The sequence below is a fragment of the Solea senegalensis genome, linkage group LG8 (genome assembly GCF_019176455.1).
Source record: "Solea senegalensis isolate Sse05_10M linkage group LG8, IFAPA_SoseM_1, whole genome shotgun sequence".
In the NCBI taxonomy this organism is placed as follows: domain Eukaryota; kingdom Metazoa; phylum Chordata; class Actinopteri; order Pleuronectiformes; family Soleidae; genus Solea; species Solea senegalensis.
The window spans coordinates 6,496,962-6,519,672 of NC_058028.1; the positions used below are offsets into that span (position 1 = coordinate 6,496,962).

Sequence of the window (22,711 nt, forward strand, 5' to 3'; positions counted from 1 at the left end):
CTGACGCTTTTGGCTCTGAGCATGCGCAGTTAACGCTGACAGCTTTTCCTGGTCCTACTTATCACATGACAAGGAGAAAAAGTGTGTCTCCGGATGGCCTGAGTCATCTGTATGCAAATAAATTAACTCAGTTTTCAGCTAACATGGCAGGTCAGTACACGTTTGGCATTTTTATCAAACCGTTACCGTCCGAAAGGTAGGGGTTGGTGAATATTTGTGCGTAACCCGTAACGGGAAGCTAGCTTGCTGTCGTTCAGCTAACGGCCAGGCGGCCGAGCTAGTGCTAAAATGCTCAAATGTAACATTAATGTATTAATGTAAGTGTAATTACTCGTTAACGTTACTGTTTTCCTTTATAACTTCTGATATTGTTCGTTACGCTTTTCCACCAAGCTAAGCTGGGTAAGCTGGCGAAGTATGAGTCAGCATTTTTCTTAAACTTGCTGAGTAAAAGTTTAATCCATCCGGGCTGCCGTAACTAATCTATCCCCTACGTATTACTAATTAATCGATGTTTGTCACTAAACTGCCACTCATTTAACTCACATTGTTGTGCTTTACTTCCGCACACATACGTTATATGACTGGTATAGCAATTGGTCACTAGTAATAACATGTCAATGTGTTTAAAACTTGTAAAGAATATGTTTACTTAAATTAGGTTGTTTGTCAGGCTATTTGTTTAAACTGTGCGTCAACAAGACAGAAGAAAGATGACCTCCTCAAATTGCCGTTTTGTCTATTACATGTTTATGCTATGAATGATTTATGAGCTGTTTTGTTAAGTGCAATTAGAATAATTTTATTGATTAATATATATATATATTTGTATTTATATGGCTTTACCTTAATATCCTTGTTTGATGAGGCTCAGTTGTAATTACTAGTCAATAAGTAACAGTTATTATAAGGCTGAATGATATAGCCAGAAATGGTTAATGTTATGATATGTGTCACAAAGTTGCTGAACAATTCTTTAAGACAACAAAAGCAGATTTATGTGTTGCCTCTCTGTGCACAGAACATTAACATTGATATATAATGCCGCTAGTTTTCTGGACTACTTTTTTCTGGTTCTTCTTTCTATATGTCTGTACGAAGTAGGCATAAGAGGGCACATGCAATTAGGTCATATATCATGCAAATAAGTAACCGAATGAAATGGTTAAGTACCTTATCTCATTAGAAACAGGAAGAGATCCAAAAACATTTCTGTGACGACAGAAACCTACAGACAGAAAGTACAAAGTAGGAACCAGTAAGTCTCACAGTGATGTGACAGTGGCAGGTTATGTTCATGTTTTGACAGCAACGCTTACCGTTTCACACTGCTGACACATTATAGTGCTCGTCATCTCCCCTCCAAACACTTGGTCCACAAAGTTTTTTGGAGACGAGTGTTTTTCATATATAAGTGAAGTTTTTTTAAAGAAAATTAGAACTTAAAAAGCACTAAGCTCCAGCTGCTCAGTTTTCTACAGTATTTCAATTTCAAAATCTATACTGTAACAAAATACTTATTTCAAGGCACTGTTACATATGTTAGCAATTTTTACATTTGTAGCAGTTATTTGCGGTAAATGTCAAACTTCCCCATCTTTCAATGTTTGTTATAATACAATCCTGCTTTCAGTTCACCATTAAATCCTTTTAGATTTCATTTTAGGACTGTAAACCACTTCCCCAGAAAATTCATCATATTCAGTCTTTTTTTGTTAGTGTTGTTATGCTGCTCTTAGACAGACAAATGTGGACAAAACATAACCTCCTTTGCAGAGGTTGCAATTTTTTATTGTTTGTTTTAAGTTTTTTCACTAATGAAATGTTCATTCACACTGCAAAGCGGACCAATGGGGCAGCAACAAACACATTAATGCATCATCGATTCATCTCAGGTTTTTGATATTGATTAATCATTGGGTGTACAAAATCAGAAGTCCAAGGTGACCTTTTCAATTTCTAAAGCCTGAGGATAGTGTTTACTATCATATTGGAGTAATCAAAACATAGTCTTTATATATAAACAGGAGGAACACAGGGATCATGAGGATTATTTTCCGTCAGTAGGCTAATTGAACAGTGACTAATCATTATAACTATAATCCACAATGTGGTATATTATGACATGTGTGTTTATATGCCTATTTTGATTCTCCATCCCATACCAGGCTGAGCTTATAAGAACCATGTCGCACCAAGGTCCTCGCACGTCAGTGTTCACGTTTCAGTCTGCTGTGCACAGCGACCATGTTCTCCAGTGTCTGAATGAGCAAAGGCAGCAGGATGTCCTCTGTGACGTAACAGTGGTGGTGGAGGACAGAATGTTTCGGGCACATTGCTCTGTCTTGGTCTCCTGCAGTGAATACTTTCACAGCAGGGTCACCAGTGTCACTGGACAGAATCCCATCATCACCTTGCCTGAAGAGGTCAGTGACGTGCTTTTAAGATGAAGGATTTTGATGCATGAATGTGTTGATGGTTACAGTCGCACACATATCTGCTGAATTCAGTATTTGTTGAGTAAGAAATAAGGAAGCACTGTTCAACATTCGTCAGCATGAAATATTTAGACTGAAGTCCTTTGACAGTAATGCAATGACTACAAAATGGCTTTCATGTTAAAGGTGCTTTAAGAAATTTGTCATATTAAGACATAAAATTACCATGCTAATTAAGCAAAGTATAAGGAAGCATGTTTAACCGAAATGTTGACTGAATAATGCAGTATTAATACAGCTGTGTTAATTTTGAGACCTGGTTATGTGCACAAGATACTGGTGTAGTAGTATTTTGTACTTGCATGCGTTTATTTAATGGCTCAAAAGTTCCCTGTATATTTTTCATCCATACAGGTGACTGTGGAGGGGTTTGAACCTTTGCTTCAGTTTGCCTACACATCAAAGCTGCTCTTCACCAAAGAAAACATCCATGCCATTCACAGCAGTGCTGAGTTTTTAGGATTTCGTGATTTGGAGTCAGCCTGCTTTGATTTCCTCCTGCCAAAGTATGCTGAAGGCAAAAAACCACAGGAGGTCAGGCGTGGAGGAGCTTGTTGTCAGAGTCGGGATCCTGCAACTAGTTTTATCTCCAGGGAAGAGAGCAGCCAACCAAAATCATTTGAGTCTCACAGCTCAGTGCCTTCAGAGGGTGATGAGCACACAGACTTCCCAACACAGTCTCCTCAGAGTGCACAGGGTCAGAAGAGAAGTGAGGAAGAACACTTCTGTTTGGAGAACTGCGGGCCTCAAATGGCCCCCTTATCTCTGGAGTTAACAGCAAATGGAGTTTGCCCCATGTTGTCTTTGCCATGTCCAGACACTGACAAAGCAGATCATCCATCTCGGTTTTGTGAAAAAGACATTTTAGAGATAGGAGATGTGTTTAGCTGTGGCTTACCCTGCGAGCTGTCAACCCCAGGGGATATGAATCCTACAGGACTCATTGAGCCAGCAGGCAGAGATGTTAAACAGGCTGTGGAGACGCTTGGTGCTGAATCCAACGGCAACCCTGCTTTATGTCCAATCAACAGTACTGTGGCAGAAAATTGTAGTGATTTATTAGAGCAGACGGACGATGGCCTCGAACAGAGAATGACAGGTGATATCTCAGACTCTGCACTTACTGCTTTAAGCCATCAAGAGGGATTTGGGGAGAGGAGCAGTGTGGAGAGGGAGGTGGCTGAACATCTGGCCAAAGGATTTTGGTCTGACCTGTGTCCATCTCAGGGTCAACCACTCCCCTTGGATCCCGTGGACCAAAACAGTTTAGCAAAAGCGGCTGACTTTCATTGGCTAAAGCAGCTGGACTTGAGCTCCAGTGTAGGAGACTGCCCTTTCCTCCGGGACCTTGGTACAGGTGATGACCTAACTCAACGCACCAACAGTCTGTCACAGATGGAGAAGAGCCCCTGCATGTCCTCCACGTTCAACTCTGCTGACGATTCAGACCTGGACACAGATGGAGATACTGAGGCTAACAACAGAAGAGCAGCAGAGGTCAATGTCAAACACAGCTGATGTTTAACTCTTGATAGTTGAATATGTGAAGTAAAACTAATATAACTCCTAAACTCTCTACTCTACAGATTCAGCTGCCGTTCGCAGTGGATCAAATCTCTGCACTGAGCCGAAGTGCCTTCCAGCAGCTTCTGAGAAACCATCACCTGACTCAAGATCAGCTGGAGTTTGTCCACGATGTTCGTCGACGAAGTAAAAACCGGGTGGCTGCACAACGTTGCCGAAAGAGGAAACTAGATGGGATACAACATCTCGAGTTTGAAATCAAAAAATTAGTAAGTTGCCTTAAAATACATACATTACTTTTTGAAATAGTACATTGTAACTTCTACTGACCTGTACGCTCAATCAAGTTTTTGACTCAGTCTCACTCTTGAACATATAACATAAAAAGAAGTGTCAATTTACTCTGTAATTGAAGTACAGTTTCCATGCAGATACCCTTTTTCCTTATGTTTTACTTAAGATTTATTTAATAACTTACAAAAAATAAAGGCATGTTAAATAATTAATTTATCAAACATACATTTGTTAGAAATGTCTGGTTTGTCTATTCATAATAATGTTAGCTGTTGCAGAAATGGCAGTAAAAATTGAAAAATGATGATGATTATGCACAGATGTGCTCTTGTTAAACTCACGACATGCTCTTCAACAGAACTGAAGTTGACTGTGTATTTCTTTTAAAATACCATAATGCATTTTATCTACATAAAATCTGTGTTTGTGGTAAATGAGGTATTTTGTTAATCTTCATGGACTGAACCTTGGTCATTATTCACTGCATGAAAACAAAAGGCTTATTCACTAATAAGGATTCCATGAAGTGACTGTACTTTACTGTGGCATTCTCCACAGAAAAATGAGAAAGAGCGGCTGCTGCAGGAGCAAACAGAGCTGGAGGAAAACCTAGAGGAGATTCGTGAGAGTCTGTGCGGGTTATGTAAGAGTGTTAGCATCGAGTCTGATCAGGACCAGTTGCAGCTTCTTACCAAGATCTCCTCTTCACCCGACTTTCCCTCTTCCCTCATTAAACATGAGGAGTCGCAGATCACTATCGAAATGGTAAGTAGGTCCTCAGAGTGTGCGCCGAGCGGGCCTCCTGCAGACTCTGTTCAGATCACTGAGCCAGAGGCTGGTGCACAAACAGAGCAGACTCATTCTCCACAAAATTGCCCTGTTCCTGCATCTCTGCTCAACACTTGTGTGGACATGAACAGCAACTTATAATAATTTGACTGAAATTGCTTTGATATTTCTAAATACAAAGCTACATGCAGGGGGTGAACCTTTAGGTATATACTGTAATCCCTTGTTGGGATAGACATGCTTTCCTGTGTATTTCCTGCCAAATAGAGGTTCCATAGATGTCCAGCGTGTAAGACTGTGTGACATGTAATGATGAAACCACAGATTGTAACAAATGGATGACTTCTCTACTCAGCCTCCTCTCTTTTACACTGTCATGGAAGTACAGTCGTCTTCACATAACAGAAAGTACAGGAATGTCATGCTTACTTGCATTGTTGGTTTCCACTTCAAAACGCGAAATGCACACTCTGAGTGGTTTGTCCTTTCAGGCTGCCGTAGAAACATGATGGTGCAAGATGGCCGCCTCCAGAAAGTACAACCCTTTGTGGAAGTGTATGTAATATATTGCACATTTATACAGACATACTTATGGGTAGTTAATGCAGTTTCTGCCAATAAACTGTCCTAAATATTACCTACTGAACCATTAATGTAACATTGAAATATTAGATTTTAATTTGTTGTGTTTCTACACGTGTAAGGATCTGTTTCTCGTGATAACAAGATAATTTCTCGTTATAACAACGTACGTTTTCATTATGACAAGATTGTTTTTTCATTATAACACGATTTTTCTCTGGCTTTCTCGTCATAATGAGATACATTTTGACTATAAAAGCTTAATTAATTAATTGATTGATTGTTGTCGAGACAATTTTAAGTATGTAGCCCAACATCACCAACACTATTTGCCTCTAGCTTTACAATCTGTACGGCTAGTGACACTGTCTATCCTTAGACCCTGACATTGGGATGTTTACATCAGGCAGGGAGGGAGTCTGAATGTGATGCGCAGGTTAAACCCACAGCCTGCAGGTCAGGTGGTAAGGGTGCATTTACAATAACATTTTAACAAGTTCAGGCAATTCTGTCAAGACAGATAATGGATCATTAGGAATAAATTGTTAAAAAGCAATTGTCTGTCTCTACCAAGTTATTCCCCTAATCTCCCTTTCACTCACAAATAATTGTTCTGCATTCTGTATATATGTGTATATGGTGATGGTAGGTGAGTGGTCGAGCGAGTCGTCTTTAAGAAACTGCAGTGTAAAGCAGCTTTGAGTGGTCTAAATACAAACCATTTACTATATTCCTTATGACAACAGCAATGAATATTAATGATTTTTGAAAGAACATTTTATCCGTTATTATATTAATAAATCACAGGTTTGTCACACACACTCATACACGTCTCTAGTATAAATCATGTTGACATGTTGTCGGCATCTTCAGCAGGCAGATGTAGTCTGAATTATCCCTGCTACAAAGTTATCCGATTAAACTGTAAACATATGCAGTGAGCATAAGTCAGAGCATACACAGCCTCTCCACCTTCACGCTCCAACTCCCCCGATGTGCCGCAAACAATCAATCAGATAAGCCAAATTTAAGGTTAAAACTGTTATAATGAGAAACCTTTGTCGTTATAACAAGAAACAGCTCAGTTATGTTTTATTCTCCTGTGGCAGTGCTGTATATATTTTTAATATGCATTTCTCTGTACTTAACACAATATCCAGCATTTGTCATCATTTTCATAAAGGTGCAGACAGCTTTCAGGTAAATCCCAAATGTTTCCATTTATAAATTATTACATTTCATTACACTTAAGTTTGATTTTTCTCAGGGACACACATAACCTGACCATGTTTTGATGGCTTAATTCATTCTCTTTGCATACCCACCTAACTCTCCTCTGTACACACCAACTTACAAAATTAAATTACGAATGTTTCATTCTGCTTTTAGTAGTCCATCTACATCATTTTTGAAACATCCTGTTTTATTCCACTTGGAAATATGCACAACACTAAGAGAACTTTTTTTATAACAGAGTTAAAGGGATTGTTACAGCTCTTAACACAGGTATAGTTTGAACAAATAACTTCTGTGCTTCCCTCAGTATTTGTATAATGGTTACATTTTGATTAATTGTGGTATTTGATGCAAAATGTGCCTTATGCAGTAATATAGTACAAACAGAGAAAGATAAAGGCAGTCTTTGTATATTGTCTCCAACACTGTTGCACATTAACCAAGAGCTCATTCTGATATCACTCTCTTCTCTTTCGGTCTGTGTGCATGTTGATATTATTAAGTGCTTTCACTGGTTACACTTTTAAATAAACAGCATTTGTTAACATGTAAATGTGTGAATTCTGCTCCCAAGCAGCGATGTTTTATGCTGTGATGTGTAGTACAACAGTTTGGCCAGTAGATGGTAGTCCATCTCTATTTACCTCAGCAGCTCAGCGTGGACTATTTCTGTGGCACATAATGTGAGAGTAATGCTTGAAATTGTGTGAAGTGAAATGTGACTGTTCAGTCAGCCTTTGTGGCCATAATATAATCAACAATACAGAATTATTATAGTCATTAAAAAGATTTATTTGAAAGTAAGTTAGAAAGTGGGCTGAAAGAGGAAGCTGTTTGAGAACTACTCAGGTTTCTATAAAGAAAATGAGTTGGGTTATAGAACTATGATACTTTATCATACTAAATCATCTGCACTCATGAGCAACTTTATTGGGTACATCTGTTCAACTGTCTGCTAATGCAAATATCTAATCAGGCAACTCAACCTGCTGAAGTTGAAACTGAGCATCAAGATGTGATTTTGAACGTGACATGGTTGTTGTGCCAGCTGGGCTAGTCTTAGTATTTCTGCTAGTAACTGCTGAGCTACCACGATTTTCACGCACGGCCATCCCAAGGGTTTTCAGAGGTTGGTCCAAAATGAGAAAATATCCAGTTAGTGGCAGTTCTCTGAGAAAAATGCCTTATTGATGCAAGAGGACAGAAGAGAATGTCCAGACTATTTTGAAATGATAAAAAGCAACTGTAACTTACATCAAACTTTGAAGCAGATAAGCAGCCAAAGATACCATGTCTGCCACTGAATTAGGTTTAAATGGGTAGATTCATAATTTTTTTATTATTACTACTTTTATTATTCTACTAATAATCATTAAGTCAATTTAAAATTGTACTAAAATTAGAGAGGAAGTAAAAGCAAAAATCAGATGACTCTAAGACACATTATTGAAGGGAGAAGCTGCAACATTCTTGCAGTTTAACAAATGTAAAGGAAAAACAAAGATCGATCTAGACTGATGCTTTGTGAATTTGGAATTATAAATAAATTCAAACTCAGTGATATATGTTCAGCTGCTTTGGTACCCACTGTAGTAGTAGTGTCTGTGTGTTCTTGTATTTGTGGCTTTGTGAGAACCAAAAACCGTATAAACCAAACAGATTTTGGCTGGTCCTCACATCTTTAAAGAGCTTTTTCAAGGTTAATACCTGGGTTTAGGGTAAGGGTTAGGCATTTAGTTGTGATGCTGGCAGAATTCAATAACTTTGACGGAGAAAGAGGGGGAGAGCGAGGGCAGGACTGTAGCTAAACTAGCTCTGTGTTTTTGTACAGTATGTTATCAAACTGTGACCAAAATGGTGAAAATGCTCATTATGTCAGTTAGTTGAGTATTTTAATACGGAAGTGTTTATGTTTAAATTCTATACAAACCCTGATGTTAAGGCAGTTGCTATGGTTCAGCTCCTCCAGAGAACACGCCCCCAGCATCTCAGAGCTGAGAATATTTAATAAACGCTTTGTGAGTTTTTTAATCATTCAGATCTGGCAATGTGGTTTGTGACACATCCGTCCCATTTCTGAAGTCCCCTCCCAAAATAAATTAGGAGTCTCCCCCAGTGTTTGTGTCTTTTATGCACAGTTGAGATTTTGGACTCATTGTGGCTCAAAAAGTAAGATTATCCTCTTTTGCGAGCTACACAGGGCGAGAGACTTGATTTGAGGAGGAAGCAGCTGTGCGGCATGGCAAGGTCGGAGGCCCGTAATCCGCGGCCTCATTCATGCAAGATTAAAAACCTGCTCAGAGTTCTCATTAAGAATTCAGGGTTAGAAGATTAAAGGCCAGCAAACAAAATGAAAGCAGTTTAAGCCCAATCCTGGAATTCATCAGAATTCATCAGAATACCAAAACCTTCAACTGTCATTACAACGTGAGATTAATGCAAAGCCCCCTTGAACTCTGTCTCTGTCTTGATATATCCTCAGTGTCAGAGTCTATTTTTCATTTCACCCCCCCCAAAAACAAAAATTCTATAATTTTGCTCCACATCTCTCTTCTCTGATTGAAAAATACTTTTTACATCCTCTTAAAAACTTAACCAACAAGAATTGGCTCAGATTATTGTCAATATAATCACCAGTGCATTTTGATTCTTTATTACACAACATGTGTTGCTGTTTTTTTGTTGTTTTTTTTTATATATAAAGAGTATATTCATGTCTCTTTTACCTACTTTTCTAATGATGCCAGGCATTATCCTTTCACAGACAGACTCCACAGTATTTAGGTAGTGAGGATTAGGAAACAGGAGGCGCGGCAGAAAAACAGGGATTAGAAAACATCTGGAAGTTAGCTCGCTAGAGAAAAATTGATACATTTGAGGAACATATATATACACATATATTTATATTATGCTAATAAAATGTACAAACTCTAGGACGACACTCAGGCAGCAACATCATGATATACATCACAACAACATAAATGAATATCTGTAACATGATAATGTTGGTTTACACTGCAGTAAACACAGCATGATGCATGTACCTTATGTTATGTTAAAATAGCAGCACCGCGGTGGCCGCTGTTCAGTGCTCCTGAACGCCCCATGACTATGAAGTGGGCATCGTGCTGGAGTTTTCTCAGCTAGGATCAAAATCCTAGAGAAAGGCAAAATACTTGCTCTGCATAATCAATATCAGCATATGGTCCACGACCTTCTTGCAACGAAGCATAAGTCTTATAAGCTGTTGAGCTACTGTAACTGATTACATGCTGCAGTCACTATGGACCTCATTTAGGGGGAGTTGGTGGGTTCAGTGCAGTGAGAGAGGGGCTGTATCCCATTGACAGGATTATATAAATCAGGGCCATAATACTGTAATCTCCCAGAGAAATGAGAGAACACAGGGGACACGTCGAACCAAGCGATAGCTCGCACCCTGGCCTGCAACTGTCAAATTGTCTGACAGCTGTTTGTACAGTGACAGATTACATTCACACTTTGTTTGTTTTCCTTGCCTGAGCAGTCCTTGTGATGCATTTGTAACACTATAGAGGCACAAGGAAACGTCAAGACAACATCTGTCAAATCAGTCATGCTGTGACAGATTGCGACAGAAATTGTTTAATTTTTTACTCTAGAGAAAAAAAATATTGACAATTTCTGGATGAATGGTGTCTGTCATGGTCAATGGTGACTGCCCCTGTGCAGTGCTGTGTATTCTCTCTTTTCTTCTCAACTGAGTAGTGCACATTAACTAAGTCACTAACTGGGTTATTTATGTGTTTGATGTATGCTGTTGTAGATTGTTGACCCTAATTTTATATAATTTTCATCAGATTCTATTTGAACTTAGTGGTTTTATTGATTTATTGATTTGTGTATGTCCTTAATTTTTACTCTAATAATTTGTCTTGGGTTTTGTTTTGTATGATAGAAAAACCTATGTTTTCCTGCCCTTTTTTTAGCCTGAACTTTCTCACTAGCATAGACTATGTATTAGGTAAAATAAAACTATAGAGGGGGGGACACTACACTATAAACTGATCTCAATTTGAAAATATTTCTCAGATTTGTCAAAGTGGGCAGATACCTAGATTTGTCAGGCAAAAACCTTACATCTGGACCCTACATCTGTTTAAACACAGTCACATTACGGGGATTTGTCTTCCGTATGGGGACAAAAAGCAAGTCCCCATAATGTGAATTATTACATTTTAAAATTAAGACATAAATGGTTAGGGTTAGGTTTAGGATAGGGTTAGGGTTAAGGTTAGAGTAAGTGTCCAGGAAATTAATGTAGGGCAATGTAATGTTGTCTGGAGTCTAAAAATGGATATAGGCTATCGCTTCCTATTGATTTGATGTAGTTATGATTGATTTGACGCAAGAACGCCAATAAAACCCTTGAATTTGTTAGTAAATTCCTCTCCTTATGTTGTTGGCGTGCAGTCACACTTGATCAACCAGTTTGAATTTAATTATCACATTCAAATCGTGGCTAGGATCAATTAAAGCTTAAGTTTTGCACGCATATCCTGGTGGTGCTGTGTTTACACTGAATGCAACACTAAGTAAATGTTTGTACTGCCGCAGCTCATATTAGCCTTGCTTGTGTTGTGAAGCAATGCTGCTTGTGTGATGCACCAAATCACACGATTGTATCCCAAAAATCATAATCTCATAATCACCTTTTTTTTCCATTTTCTAAGTGATTCTCAACAGGCAAACTGTCAAAACTGTGACTATAAACTGAACATGAACAATAATCATATTAGAGCCGATGCTGCCATGCCACCTTGTGTGTGACACAATCCCCTTAATGCGGAGAACAAAACAAGACGACTTTCATTACATCTGCGGGATTCGAGTCGTGTAATGTGTATTTATAATCCGCTGCCTAATGAAGATGTTATTTACAAGCCAAAGCCTGAGCGCAGCTTCATCAGAGCTGAAAACAAGCAGAGAGACAAATGACTCAGTGAAGCTCAAAGCTACAGCTGAGCCTGCGGAACATGTCATCAGCTGCAGTGTGATGATGACCTAAGTGACCACGTCCTTAACAATGAGTCCAGAGACTATCTCTTAATATCCGCCGCTCAGCGACTGATTGCTTTACATTCTGTGCTTTAGTTGACCCCAATAGTGATACACTGCTTTACACCAGTGACGAACAAATGTGGGCAAAGATATTTTTGCAAATACACAAAGATGCAGTCAAGAAAAAGGCTGTGTGTGCAGAAAAAAGCCAGCATTTAAACCAACAGCAAACCAGAATTAAAGGGAATGAAGACAATGTAATGTTCCCATGTAACTTTATCATTCGGAAACAGATTCAACATGACACAACTTATACACGCATGTTCATGAACGTTTTCATTTAAAAAAGAAAAAAAAAAGAATGAATCAAACATGAAAATTTAGAGGGAGAACTCATTCATCAACAAACCAGACACAAACTGTCAAATGATGCGTTGAAATAATAATGAGTACAAACAAAAGTGGTAAGAAGTAATGCTGTCAGTTTGTGTGCGTTATAAATATGAAAATCGTAAAACTTAAAACATACTTACTGTCTTTTCCCACAATATCTTGCCATGATGGCATTTTTTTCCCCACACAATACAATGTTACAGTGTTATACATATATTTTTTTTGCGAAAAACAGAAAGGCCAAGATGGTCACGTGCCATGATGTCAGAAGTCGACAACCACCCATCGTCATAAAAAGGATTTCAAATGCGCTTTTTTGTGCTCTACATCAAAACTACTGAAAATACTAAACTCCGCATTCAAAAGTTATTTGTTTTGATTGTAACAATGCAGTTGGACACATTCAGACTTGAAACTTAACCGCTGGTCCAGCAGGTCACTGTAGTCCCATGACGACGTCAACAACACAAATGTGTATTCAGTTCATAGCAGTTTCAGACTGAATCGTGTCAGTACTTGTTGTGCCATTCGCACTGGCCGACACTCACCTCCTCAATGTCCAGGTTTTTTCTGGACTTGTAAATGAATTCTCCAATTGCCACAAAAACGGAGAGGACCAATCCGGCTGCGAGCACGATAAAGATTCCACCGATGTTCTCCACGCCCAGGGCGCTGGCCTCTTTGCTGTCCTCCTCTGGGCAGCCGTTCCCCCTCCACCACTTCTCCTTCATCATGTGCAGCTTTCCTTCCTCCTGAAGCTGCAAGATGGCGATGGTGACCTTGTCTCTGTACGGAGAGCCTACAGTGGAGAAAACCCAGCCATTACAAGCCACGTAACCTGTGGGTTTGTTGTTCTGTAGGGGTCATAGTTCATGTTATTCATGTCTCTTACCGATTGGAGTTCCTACACCGTAGCCCTTCGAGTCGATCAGGCCCCCGATCTGTGTGAGGTTACAGTTGCGCTGGCTGATGTACTCGATGCTGGTCGACTCCATCAGAAGAGCGTAGTCTGTGGTGAGGACCCTCTGAATCCCTTCCCGGTTGTTTTTCACCAAGGCCGTGTTTTTCCTGCTGCTCATGAAGGCCCACATTTTCTCATAGGTCGAGATTTTTGATTTCTGTCGAATTAGATTGAATTAGATTTATCAATTAGTTTGACAGTAATAATACAAGTACACATTAAATTGTAACCGATTCAGTGTATATAGGACTTCTAACCATGGTTAATTTGAAGTCTGTCTCCCTGGTTAGGGTTTTGGGAAGTGAGGTTAATAATACATCACTACATAATGGACACCCAAATAAGAGTAAAGCAGACATAGAGTAACTAACAGTGAACCTGATGTAGACAGGTAGCACACAAATACAAAAAGAAAAGCTGAACATAACATAACAACTCTGCTGTATGAAACATAACTTTAGTATCTGTTTGCCTATTTTTCTGCTTTAGTATTGAATATTTTGAAATGAGTTAATCTCGTCTTTGTTTCAGATGGGAGGGTATGTTAAATCTGAGGACCTTTAACCGAGAGAGAAGACAGTCCTTATGCCGTTTTGTGCTTTGCTGGTTTACAGTCTCCACTAACTTTGAATTTATTGATCCCACCCTGGGGAAATTTACTTGGTTCAGCAGCAAAAGGGTCAGAGGTTCCAATGACAAAATACAACGAAAAAATAATAGATCAAGCAATAAAAAAAGAAATATATTAAATCTGCAAATAAAAAAAATATAAAAGGCTATAAAGCTGTTAGAGAAAATATTATCAGTATATTTATGTAATATACAATATACACCTTTGGCCATGGTAAAGCAGCATGACGGCACAGTTGTACAAAATGATTGTACAGAAGTATTTTACAGTTTTTCAATTTTACGGGGTAAATCAGGACAAGGGTTTATGGAAGTTTAAAACAGTCAACAAAGTTATACAAAACTCATACCGAGATCACAACCTTTGATATCTTCTGCTCCCCATGTCAGTCTGATTCAATCTTTTTTTGTTTACCCCTGCTATTAGCTGCTATTAACACATTGTGATGCAATTACCTATCTTATCTAAAAACATAACGTTTCAACAATGTGGAAGACACACGGCCTTCACGCATGTGGCGTATGCTTAGAGAAGTGGTAAAGAGGTAAAAGTGGGTTAGGGTTAGATGAAGTGCTGCAAATAAAACAAAACAACAAGCTGCACATCAATTACTACTAACCTTTCAACCCTACTCAGACAGCACATTCACCAAAGCCATCATTCTCCTGTGATGACTGAGGACTAATTACCCGAGGGGAAAACATCTAAGGCAAACTGGGCTCAAAAGCTCTTCCCCTATTGTTGCACAATTACGCTTTCATTTACTGTACAGTGGGATTACAAGGTTACCTTGAAAAAGGTCATGGTGGAGCCGTCTCTTACAGCACCATACTCTATTTTGGTTTGCTTTGCCAAGTCATCGGCAGAGTCAATAGGCGAGTCCATTCTCTCCACAGTGAGGAAGGCAGCCAGGTTGGCAGTGTATGAGGAGATTATTATCAGCGTAAAGAACCACCATATTCCACCAACTATCCTGGTAGAGAGGGCCTTAGGCATCAGTTCAGATCCTATAACATAGTAACAAAGGGCACATCAACACAATAAACACACAAGCATGGAGACAGATGACTGGACTCTATTAAAAGGAAACGTCTGTAAGATTTCCAAAATAAAACTATAATAAATATAGTAGTAATCCATATCTTTCTAGAATAAAAGAAGCCATACCTTGCTGCATAAGTGCTCCAACTCCAAACCAGACACTGTTTATTAGCGTGAAGTTGTTTTCCACTACGTCCGAGTCTGGATTGCAGGGGTGTGGATTGTACCACTCATAGGGAGTGAACCTGATAGTGAAGAATTCAACAATCACAATTAAAAATGGTTAAGATAAGTACATATATATTATCTTTCTAATTATATTTAATATAATATAAACACGAAAAAAATCAGTGGGATTTCATTCAAATCAAATACGGTTCATAAATCCAACTAAACGTTTACATCCTGGATCATTTAAACTGAAATGTAACTTCTATACATAAACTGAGAGAATCTGACTTTGAATTTGAATATAATGTTTCAATCTAAAAATTGTTAAATTAAGCAATTTATATGTATCAAATTTGCCATGATTTAATGCCAATGCATGGACTGTTACATTTTTTCCTAAAGTTTAAGGTTGACATATGCATCTTGATGAACAATAAACTTATTATCAGCTAATGACACAGTCAGAAAACTATACGGATTAAAATTACATTGTCACACTCACATGCCACTTTATTAGGTACACCTGGTAACTGCTTGGTAATGCAAGTATCTAATCAGCCAATCACATGGCAGCAAATCAGTGCTCTTAGACATGGGCATTGGGCAATACAATCAGCTGAAGCTCAAACAGAGTGAGGATGGCTGTTGAGTAATTCAGAAACTGGAAACCATCTCTAAGATTTACAGGGATTTTTTTTATAAAAGAAAAAATATCCAGGGTGCAGCTGTCCCTGGACAAAAATATCTCAAGTAGCCACTCATTACAATCAAGATATTCTGAAAACCATCTCTTTTCGGCATAACACTTCACATTTTTGAGCCACAATCTTCCATTTTTCCCTGTGTGTCTTTTTACCTGGCAATGACAAACAGCACACAGCTGACACCGAGGCAGGCCAGCAACACATACATCCAGATATCAGGAGAGAGTGGGTTGAGGAAGGAGAACACTCCTGGATTGGTGCCGTTGGGTTTGTGGTAGAGGATGCTGATGCCCAGTGTCATAAAGGGCTTGGAGAAGTCTATCACCTTTTCCCTCACATACGTGATGGTGAGCGGAGCCACAGCGAGGTCAGCCACCTGGCACCGAGCAAAAATATCAAAGTCAAAGTCTGGCTGGAATTGCTTTTTTCTCCTCACAGTAAGATCGATTGATCTGTACTCACATGATCAATGAGTTCTCGCACCATGCCGTTCCACTCCCCCTTGTCATTCTGAGCTCCATATTTGCCGTCTGAGACCAGCTTAACCTCGTAGGAGAAGCCCAAAATGTTGGACAGCTCTTTGAGCAGGTCCAGGCAGTAGCCCTCAAAGCGATCATTTCCATACAGCGGTTTATCAGATTTCTTATACATGACATAAGGATTTTCCTGGGGGCAAACACAAAGACATTTGTATTATTTTTATCAAGGCATTACGGACACTTTCTCATAATGATTTTGTTTTAGTTTATACCAGAATAGTTGTGACAATAAGGGTTCTGTTGGCCATCGAGTCAGTCACATTTGTGGATGAGTCCTTGTTGTTTTCTGTTAAATTAAGGCCTGTTTGAGAGTTCCACACGCCGATCTGTAACGAATAACATACACTAAATAAGCAGTTGTATAAGAGTAATCAGAGTTACCCTCACATCGTCAGGGGTAAATAATCATGGAAAGAAGGGAACCAACACAAGGACAAGAAACCAAAGTAATAAATACAAATGAAGAACAAAGGTCTCACACCTTTGTTCTCCAGCAGGGCAAGGGAAACAACACAATATCTTATGAAATAGTATTTATTTTTTCCCACCAGAACCTAAAATGTATTAATCACAAAGGGTAGACATCAGAGAGAATCAGGGTACATTCTTATGAAAACTACTACATATCATTAGTCCTTTAGTCTGCCAGAGCAGCTGAAGTACAGACCTTTTTCCACACTTTATTCAGGCGGTTGTTGCCAGCGATTGTCTTGCAGAAATAATGAAGAGAAAACATTTTGTTTGTTAGTGAGCTTCTGCTTCAAAAAACACACTTACTTGTTTGTCCATTCAGGTTGCTGTAGAAACATGGCAACGCGAGACGGTGGCGTGTGTAAAGCAAGACCCATCTCTGAAATCCCTGGCTAATTTTAAATAGATTCTACACTTATACAAACATAATTACTATTGGTCAATTAAATTTCTGACAATAAATCTGTAGTAATAATTGTAATTATGTGTTATTTGTTTACTGTTGATAACAAAGGGCTGAAAGAAGTAGGCCATCTGGAGACATTGATTTGTGATAAACCTGCACTTGTTTACGTTAGTTTTTTTTGGAGAGTGGGGTGAAATTTTGATCTCAGTGAGTAGCCCTGTGGAAAATCTAGTTGACAAAATAGGAGTTTAAAAAGGTACTACTTTAGTATTAAAACTACTCAAATGTTTTGAATTTCTTGTATTGTGTTACTGGATTTAAAATTTATATTTATTTTCTTTTATATTAAACTTTTTACATTTTTGAATTGTTTCACTTTTGCGATTTTTCCCGTGCCCCTGGTCACCAAACTGGGTTCGTGGGAATTATTCTGAGAAAGAAATTCACATTTATATTTGTTTATTTTCTGAGCCAATGAGTAGCGAGTTGGAGGTCATGTGTCAAGAGAGCGCAAGCAAGTAAAGAGTTCGACGTGACACAGCTTACACAGCGAGATAATACAAGTTATCTATGGAAATACGTAACCCACACGTTTCATACAAGTTGCATACTGTATTATCGGAGTACACAAAACGGGAACTATGTCTGTTCACTGGAGGGACTGTTGTGAACAATGTCATCCGACGAGGAGTCCAGACAGTTAGCCACCTGCGTTAGCCTAGCTCTACGGCGAGCAAGAAGCTAGCACTCTGGGATGCTAAGGGATGTTTGTTCGCTGGGGGAGTGCGACACATCGGAGTGACCTAGATGAAGCTGGAGCACCATGGAGATCTGCTGTGAGGGGGCACTGCACGTGATTCGGGAGAGAGGAGCTTTGTTGGCACTTTCTGCTCAGGTAACTGAGTTGCCATCGTTTTTTGCCGCCTTCTAACTCAGGAGAGTGAAGCAGCTGCCTTTTGGGTTAGCTACTACGTATGCAAGCTGCACATCAGGCATGCTACGAACTACACTGGTATTTATAAATATGTTGCCGGCTATAGGGTTTATTTTCATTTAATGAGGTTTTAATTAACCATTTTTTGAGTTTGGAATTTAACGTGCACTTGAAGTGTGTTTTTGTTTGTTGTTGGTTAATCCAACAAGATGTTTGGAACCCAAGTGAACAGCACTGTTTTCTTTTAATTTGACCATTTACAACTGAAGAATATTGATTTGATTATTTGACTATCTGATTTAAATATGAATATGAGTAATTAGTTATTCTTCTAAGTCAAGTGTGAATATTCATTTTCGTATCTTATGGTGATTACATCTGTTGGTTATCTGGGAACGTGTATGGAGGTTTATTGATCATAATCTAAATGTGTTTTACTGTTCTATTGGCTATTGCTCACAGTGGAGAGAGATAACACTTTCTTTAAAGAACCCAAGGTAGTCACCTCTACTTATACCCAAAGTGGCAAGGGGGTGCTACACATGTTCTAAAGTCACTCAGTCTGGACGCCAGCCTCTCTGTGACTTTTTTTGTTTGTTTGTTTTCCTGGTTACCCACTTCAACATTATTCACTGGACCTTAAAAGTATCATTCATGAACGTGTGAGCTTCAAAATCAATACAAGTTCCGCCAAGATCAAACAGTTCCAAAGATTCCTTAAACCCCAATTACCACTGTTTTTGTATAGCACTTTCAAAACAATGTCACAAAGTTATTTTCCATAGAATAAACCAAAACAAACAACAGTTGATAGCAGTGACCTTGTTTGCCTGTCATAGCTCCACTTCAGTGTTTACTCTAACAGCTTGTATAGATACGGGTCAGATAGTTCACCTTCTCCAAGCCGTCCTCCTTCAGACTGATGACATCTAAATCGAACTCCTTCCGCAGGCCGTCTGTCTTATTTATAATTATTTGCCCGGTCAAGCCGTTCCACTGTGCCTGTGGTAAAAAAGAGACCAGAAAACAAAAAAAACATTGAATACCACATACTGTATAAACGCAAAGTCAAGGAGAACAGAACAAAATAACAAAAATGACAAACGCTAAGAGCATCCTAATAGATTCTTTCTTTTTTTTTGACTATATTCTTAATGAAAGTATTAAGTGTCTCTGAGTGTATAACATCATAGTGGATGATACTGTAAATATAGCAGACAGGCATGACCTCTGTGTGAGAGGAGAGCAGTGGTTTGGCAGCAGAGGGAGATTTGAAAGCAGTTGATAATTAAGTGAGCTCAGCAGAAAGTTGAGAAGATATTTTTTGGAGCCTCCTCCCAACTGAGCTATCTGGCACCCTTACTTGAAAGATTGATTTTTGATTGATTAATTAAACACATTAAGCTCATTGCATGATTGCTGCGAAAGTGCCCTGAAAGTGTAGTTAAAGGGGAAACTTACGAACAGAGTTTATAGATCCAGGACCTCAAATGTCTGGCACTTTCCTGCTGTGCCATCCTATACATATGCACTAATTGGAGGCGGGTGGAGTTATGCCAGAATTCCCTCCGCTCTTCCCTCATTACATTCAAACGAAATCTAATCTAATCACACGCTGAGGAAAAGACCTCAGCTGTGTAAACAAAAGCAAAAGCTGCCGCTCAATAATTAACATATGATCAGTGAAAAACTGGGTTACTTATGGTAATCTGTGTTATGAACTGCATAGTCCTTCTTAAAAATAACAGTTGGCTGGCGGCCTTTAGGAGAAAGTAGCTCAAAGGGAAACTTGCAGACAATTATGTGTAGCAGTAAAAGTGGTGGAGTGTCGGGACAGGAGGTGTTTCTTTCAGAGTAGAGATGCCGAAATGCTGTGCAGAGACCTGTGTTTCATGTTCCTAATGTAATTACCTTTGGTCACTGACTACTAGACTTATTTGGACTTTTTATTTGTGTGTGTTATTTTTGTTCTGTTGAACATACTTCCTGTTTTATTTTGTATTTGTGCTTGTGTCTTGTTTCAGTAAGTCTTACCTTCTATTGTGGCTTGTTTGTCTGTGTGTAGATAAGTTACACCTGTATCTCTTTAGAGTGTCTTGTCTGTTTCCTGCAAACATTTCCAGCCTTTTTCACTCATGTTCTCGTGTGTTTTTTACTTTGCTCTTCAGTGTTGTCAATACTTGTGTCCTGTGTGACTTTCATTTTGTTTCCTGGAGCCTGTATTACATTATTAGGCCCCTAAATGATCATCTTTTGGTGGGCTTGAACATGCAAGAAAAATCCTGACATTTCACCCAACCTTCAGAAATCAGAAAACAGTTATTAAACTACATTGCCATTTATATTAATTTGACATGTTTAACCTTTTTCCCTTTGAAAATCAAAGAAAATGGTTGGCATTGGATAAATTATTTAGTTGCGTGCCACATGATGAGATGGCTTTCACAAATACTCCAAACTCGATTTTCTCTGAAATTCCATTTGTTAAAAATGAATTACACATGTATTCAAAGACACTTTATTTTTTCATAATCTTTCAGCTTCATAACAAACTTTTCTACCCAAAGTTGCTTTATCCAAGAGTTTTGCCAGTCACCAATTCAAACCCATTCACCCATTTTTTCTTTTATACCCATTCACCTGCTTTTATACCCATCAACCTGTTGACAAGTGGAACTGGGAATCAAACCCTTGACAAAAAAGACAACCCTTTCTACCACTGAGCTACCACTCGCAGGTCACCCTACCGTCAAGTTGACTAATCCCAATCAGTAAACTAGATTAAGGACATACTTAACATATGTTGTCTTGCACCATTGTTACTTACACAACACTGTAAAAATTCTGCCTTGATTTACCAACTTTCATTAAAGGGATTGTTTCTGAAGGATACTCAGAAACATTGACATGCACAAACACAATATTCACTTTCACACCGACATCAGCCGGAGTTAAAGATTGTTTACTTTCTAATGAAACAATCTCCACAATCGTTGTTGGGAATCAGTTGTTGAAGTTGACCTTGGACTAGAGAATGCTTCACACAGTTGTGTTGCACACATCTGTGAGACCCGCTTGACCCTTAAATCCAGATTTAATTCCCATCACTAAGTCTCTCTCTCTTTTTTTTTTTTTTAAATCCCCACCAATCAAAAGTGTCTCTGTCGCGACCATGTGTTGGTTTCATTACTGTCCACACAGTGATGACATGGATATCCTCAGATTGGAGAATCCAGACGATATGAAGGATAAGAATGAGATTTATGAATCCTCAGTTCCTTCCATATGTCAGCAGACATATGGAAGGAACTGAGAACATTTATAAAAACAGTGATGATTCACTGCCGAGGATTTTTTTCCAATGACCTCCAGAACAAGCGCAGGCTGAACAACTGACAATCAACCTTGGATTCAATGTCAACCTCATGGGCACTGCAGATAATAATGGTTAGTTTTGAGTCTGATCAGTTCTTTCCCATGTTTTTACCCATTTAACGTAAATTATTTGCACCATGTGCTGCTGCTCTTGTGTTTATGTTTTTTATGTATTTCCCACCAAACAGGCAACAGCTGCTTTCTGTGCGGCATCAAATTCATCTTCACCTGCGATCCTCACAAACATCAAACGTCAGAAATTCTGTTTCTGTTAAGAACACTGAAGAGGAAACATTAAATTCAAGCTTTTGTGGGATTAACACACCTCCCTTATTACCAATGGACATTTAAAATTCCCTCACGGCACAACAACAACAACAACAACCACAACATCACGCTGAGCTCTTCTAAAAGAAAACCAAGGCTGCGGTACACTGGAATACACAGTGATTGTGTTGTAATGTAACCAAGTATAAATATGTTGTTACTGTACATAAGTACAAAATTGACTTATATGTACTTTACTTTATTTGTATTTCTAGCAATTTTTACGTTTACTCCACCAGATTTCCTAACTCTAACTATCTTTGTTACTCATTACTACCAAGTCTTGATGAGCTGCTTTATACTATAGTTTTTGACATTCACCCATTCACATGCTTTAAAAATGGGGTTAAGTGTCTTGTTCAAGGACACATACAGACTTGCAGAGCCAGGAATTGAACCCACAGCCTTTCCGGTTGAAAGACAACTCACCATACCACTGAGCCACCAGTTTTTTTATTACTTTTACTTCTAAAACTTAAGTACATTTTGTATAAGAATATTTCCTTTGATTCTTAAGTGCAGTAAATGTCATATACTTTAAGACTTTTTACTTAATAATAGTATATAAAAAAAAAGTAACTTCTACAAAGTCATTTTCTGGTAAGGTACTTGTACTTTTACTCAAGTAACTCAAAAGATATGTAGTTTGTCCATTGTGGGCTACTGTAACAACATGGTGGTCTGAAGAGCTGATGGTTGTATAAAAAGTAAACATAATTATTTCATCTTAAGTTTCTGCTTAATAACAATAATTTCACCTAAATTCTACACACTGGACCTTGAACAGCTGCAGAT

The 22,711-nt window shown here is 38.6% G+C and overlaps 2 protein-coding genes across 3 annotated transcripts in view; one reads left to right on the forward strand and one right to left on the reverse strand.

Moving 5' to 3' along the window:
* The first annotated feature begins 45 nt into the window (after positions 1-45).
* LOC122773756 (transcription regulator protein BACH1-like) lies at positions 46-7,476 on the forward strand. The gene is made up of 5 exons (XM_044032660.1): positions 46-150; positions 2,169-2,426; positions 2,853-3,995; positions 4,085-4,291; positions 4,875-7,476. Exons 2-5 carry the CDS (start codon positions 2,187-2,189, stop codon positions 5,244-5,246), a joined length of 1,962 nt encoding a protein of 653 aa, XP_043888595.1. The 5' UTR covers positions 46-150; positions 2,169-2,186; the 3' UTR covers positions 5,247-7,476.
* Positions 7,477-12,221: 4,745 nt separating this feature from the next.
* Positions 12,222-22,711, reverse strand: part of LOC122773445 (glutamate receptor ionotropic, kainate 1) — a 29,284-nt gene continuing 18,794 nt past the window's right edge. The window contains exons 8-16 of one of the 2 annotated variants that reach the window (XM_044032148.1): positions 19,109-19,216; positions 17,071-17,112; positions 16,616-16,729; positions 16,327-16,530; positions 16,017-16,240; positions 15,116-15,234; positions 14,738-14,955; positions 13,249-13,474; positions 12,222-13,155 (exon numbers count right to left, since the gene is read on the reverse strand). In XM_044032148.1, coding sequence (XP_043888083.1) covers positions 12,866-13,155; positions 13,249-13,474; positions 14,738-14,955; positions 15,116-15,234; positions 16,017-16,240; positions 16,327-16,530; positions 16,616-16,729; positions 17,071-17,112; positions 19,109-19,216 — 1,545 coding nt within the window. In that variant the 3' untranslated portion in view covers positions 12,222-12,865. The remainder of the gene's footprint in view (positions 13,156-13,248; positions 13,475-14,737; positions 14,956-15,115; positions 15,235-16,016; positions 16,241-16,326; positions 16,531-16,615; positions 16,730-17,070; positions 17,113-19,108; positions 19,217-22,711) is intronic. The other variant, XM_044032149.1, reaches the window with a different exon arrangement.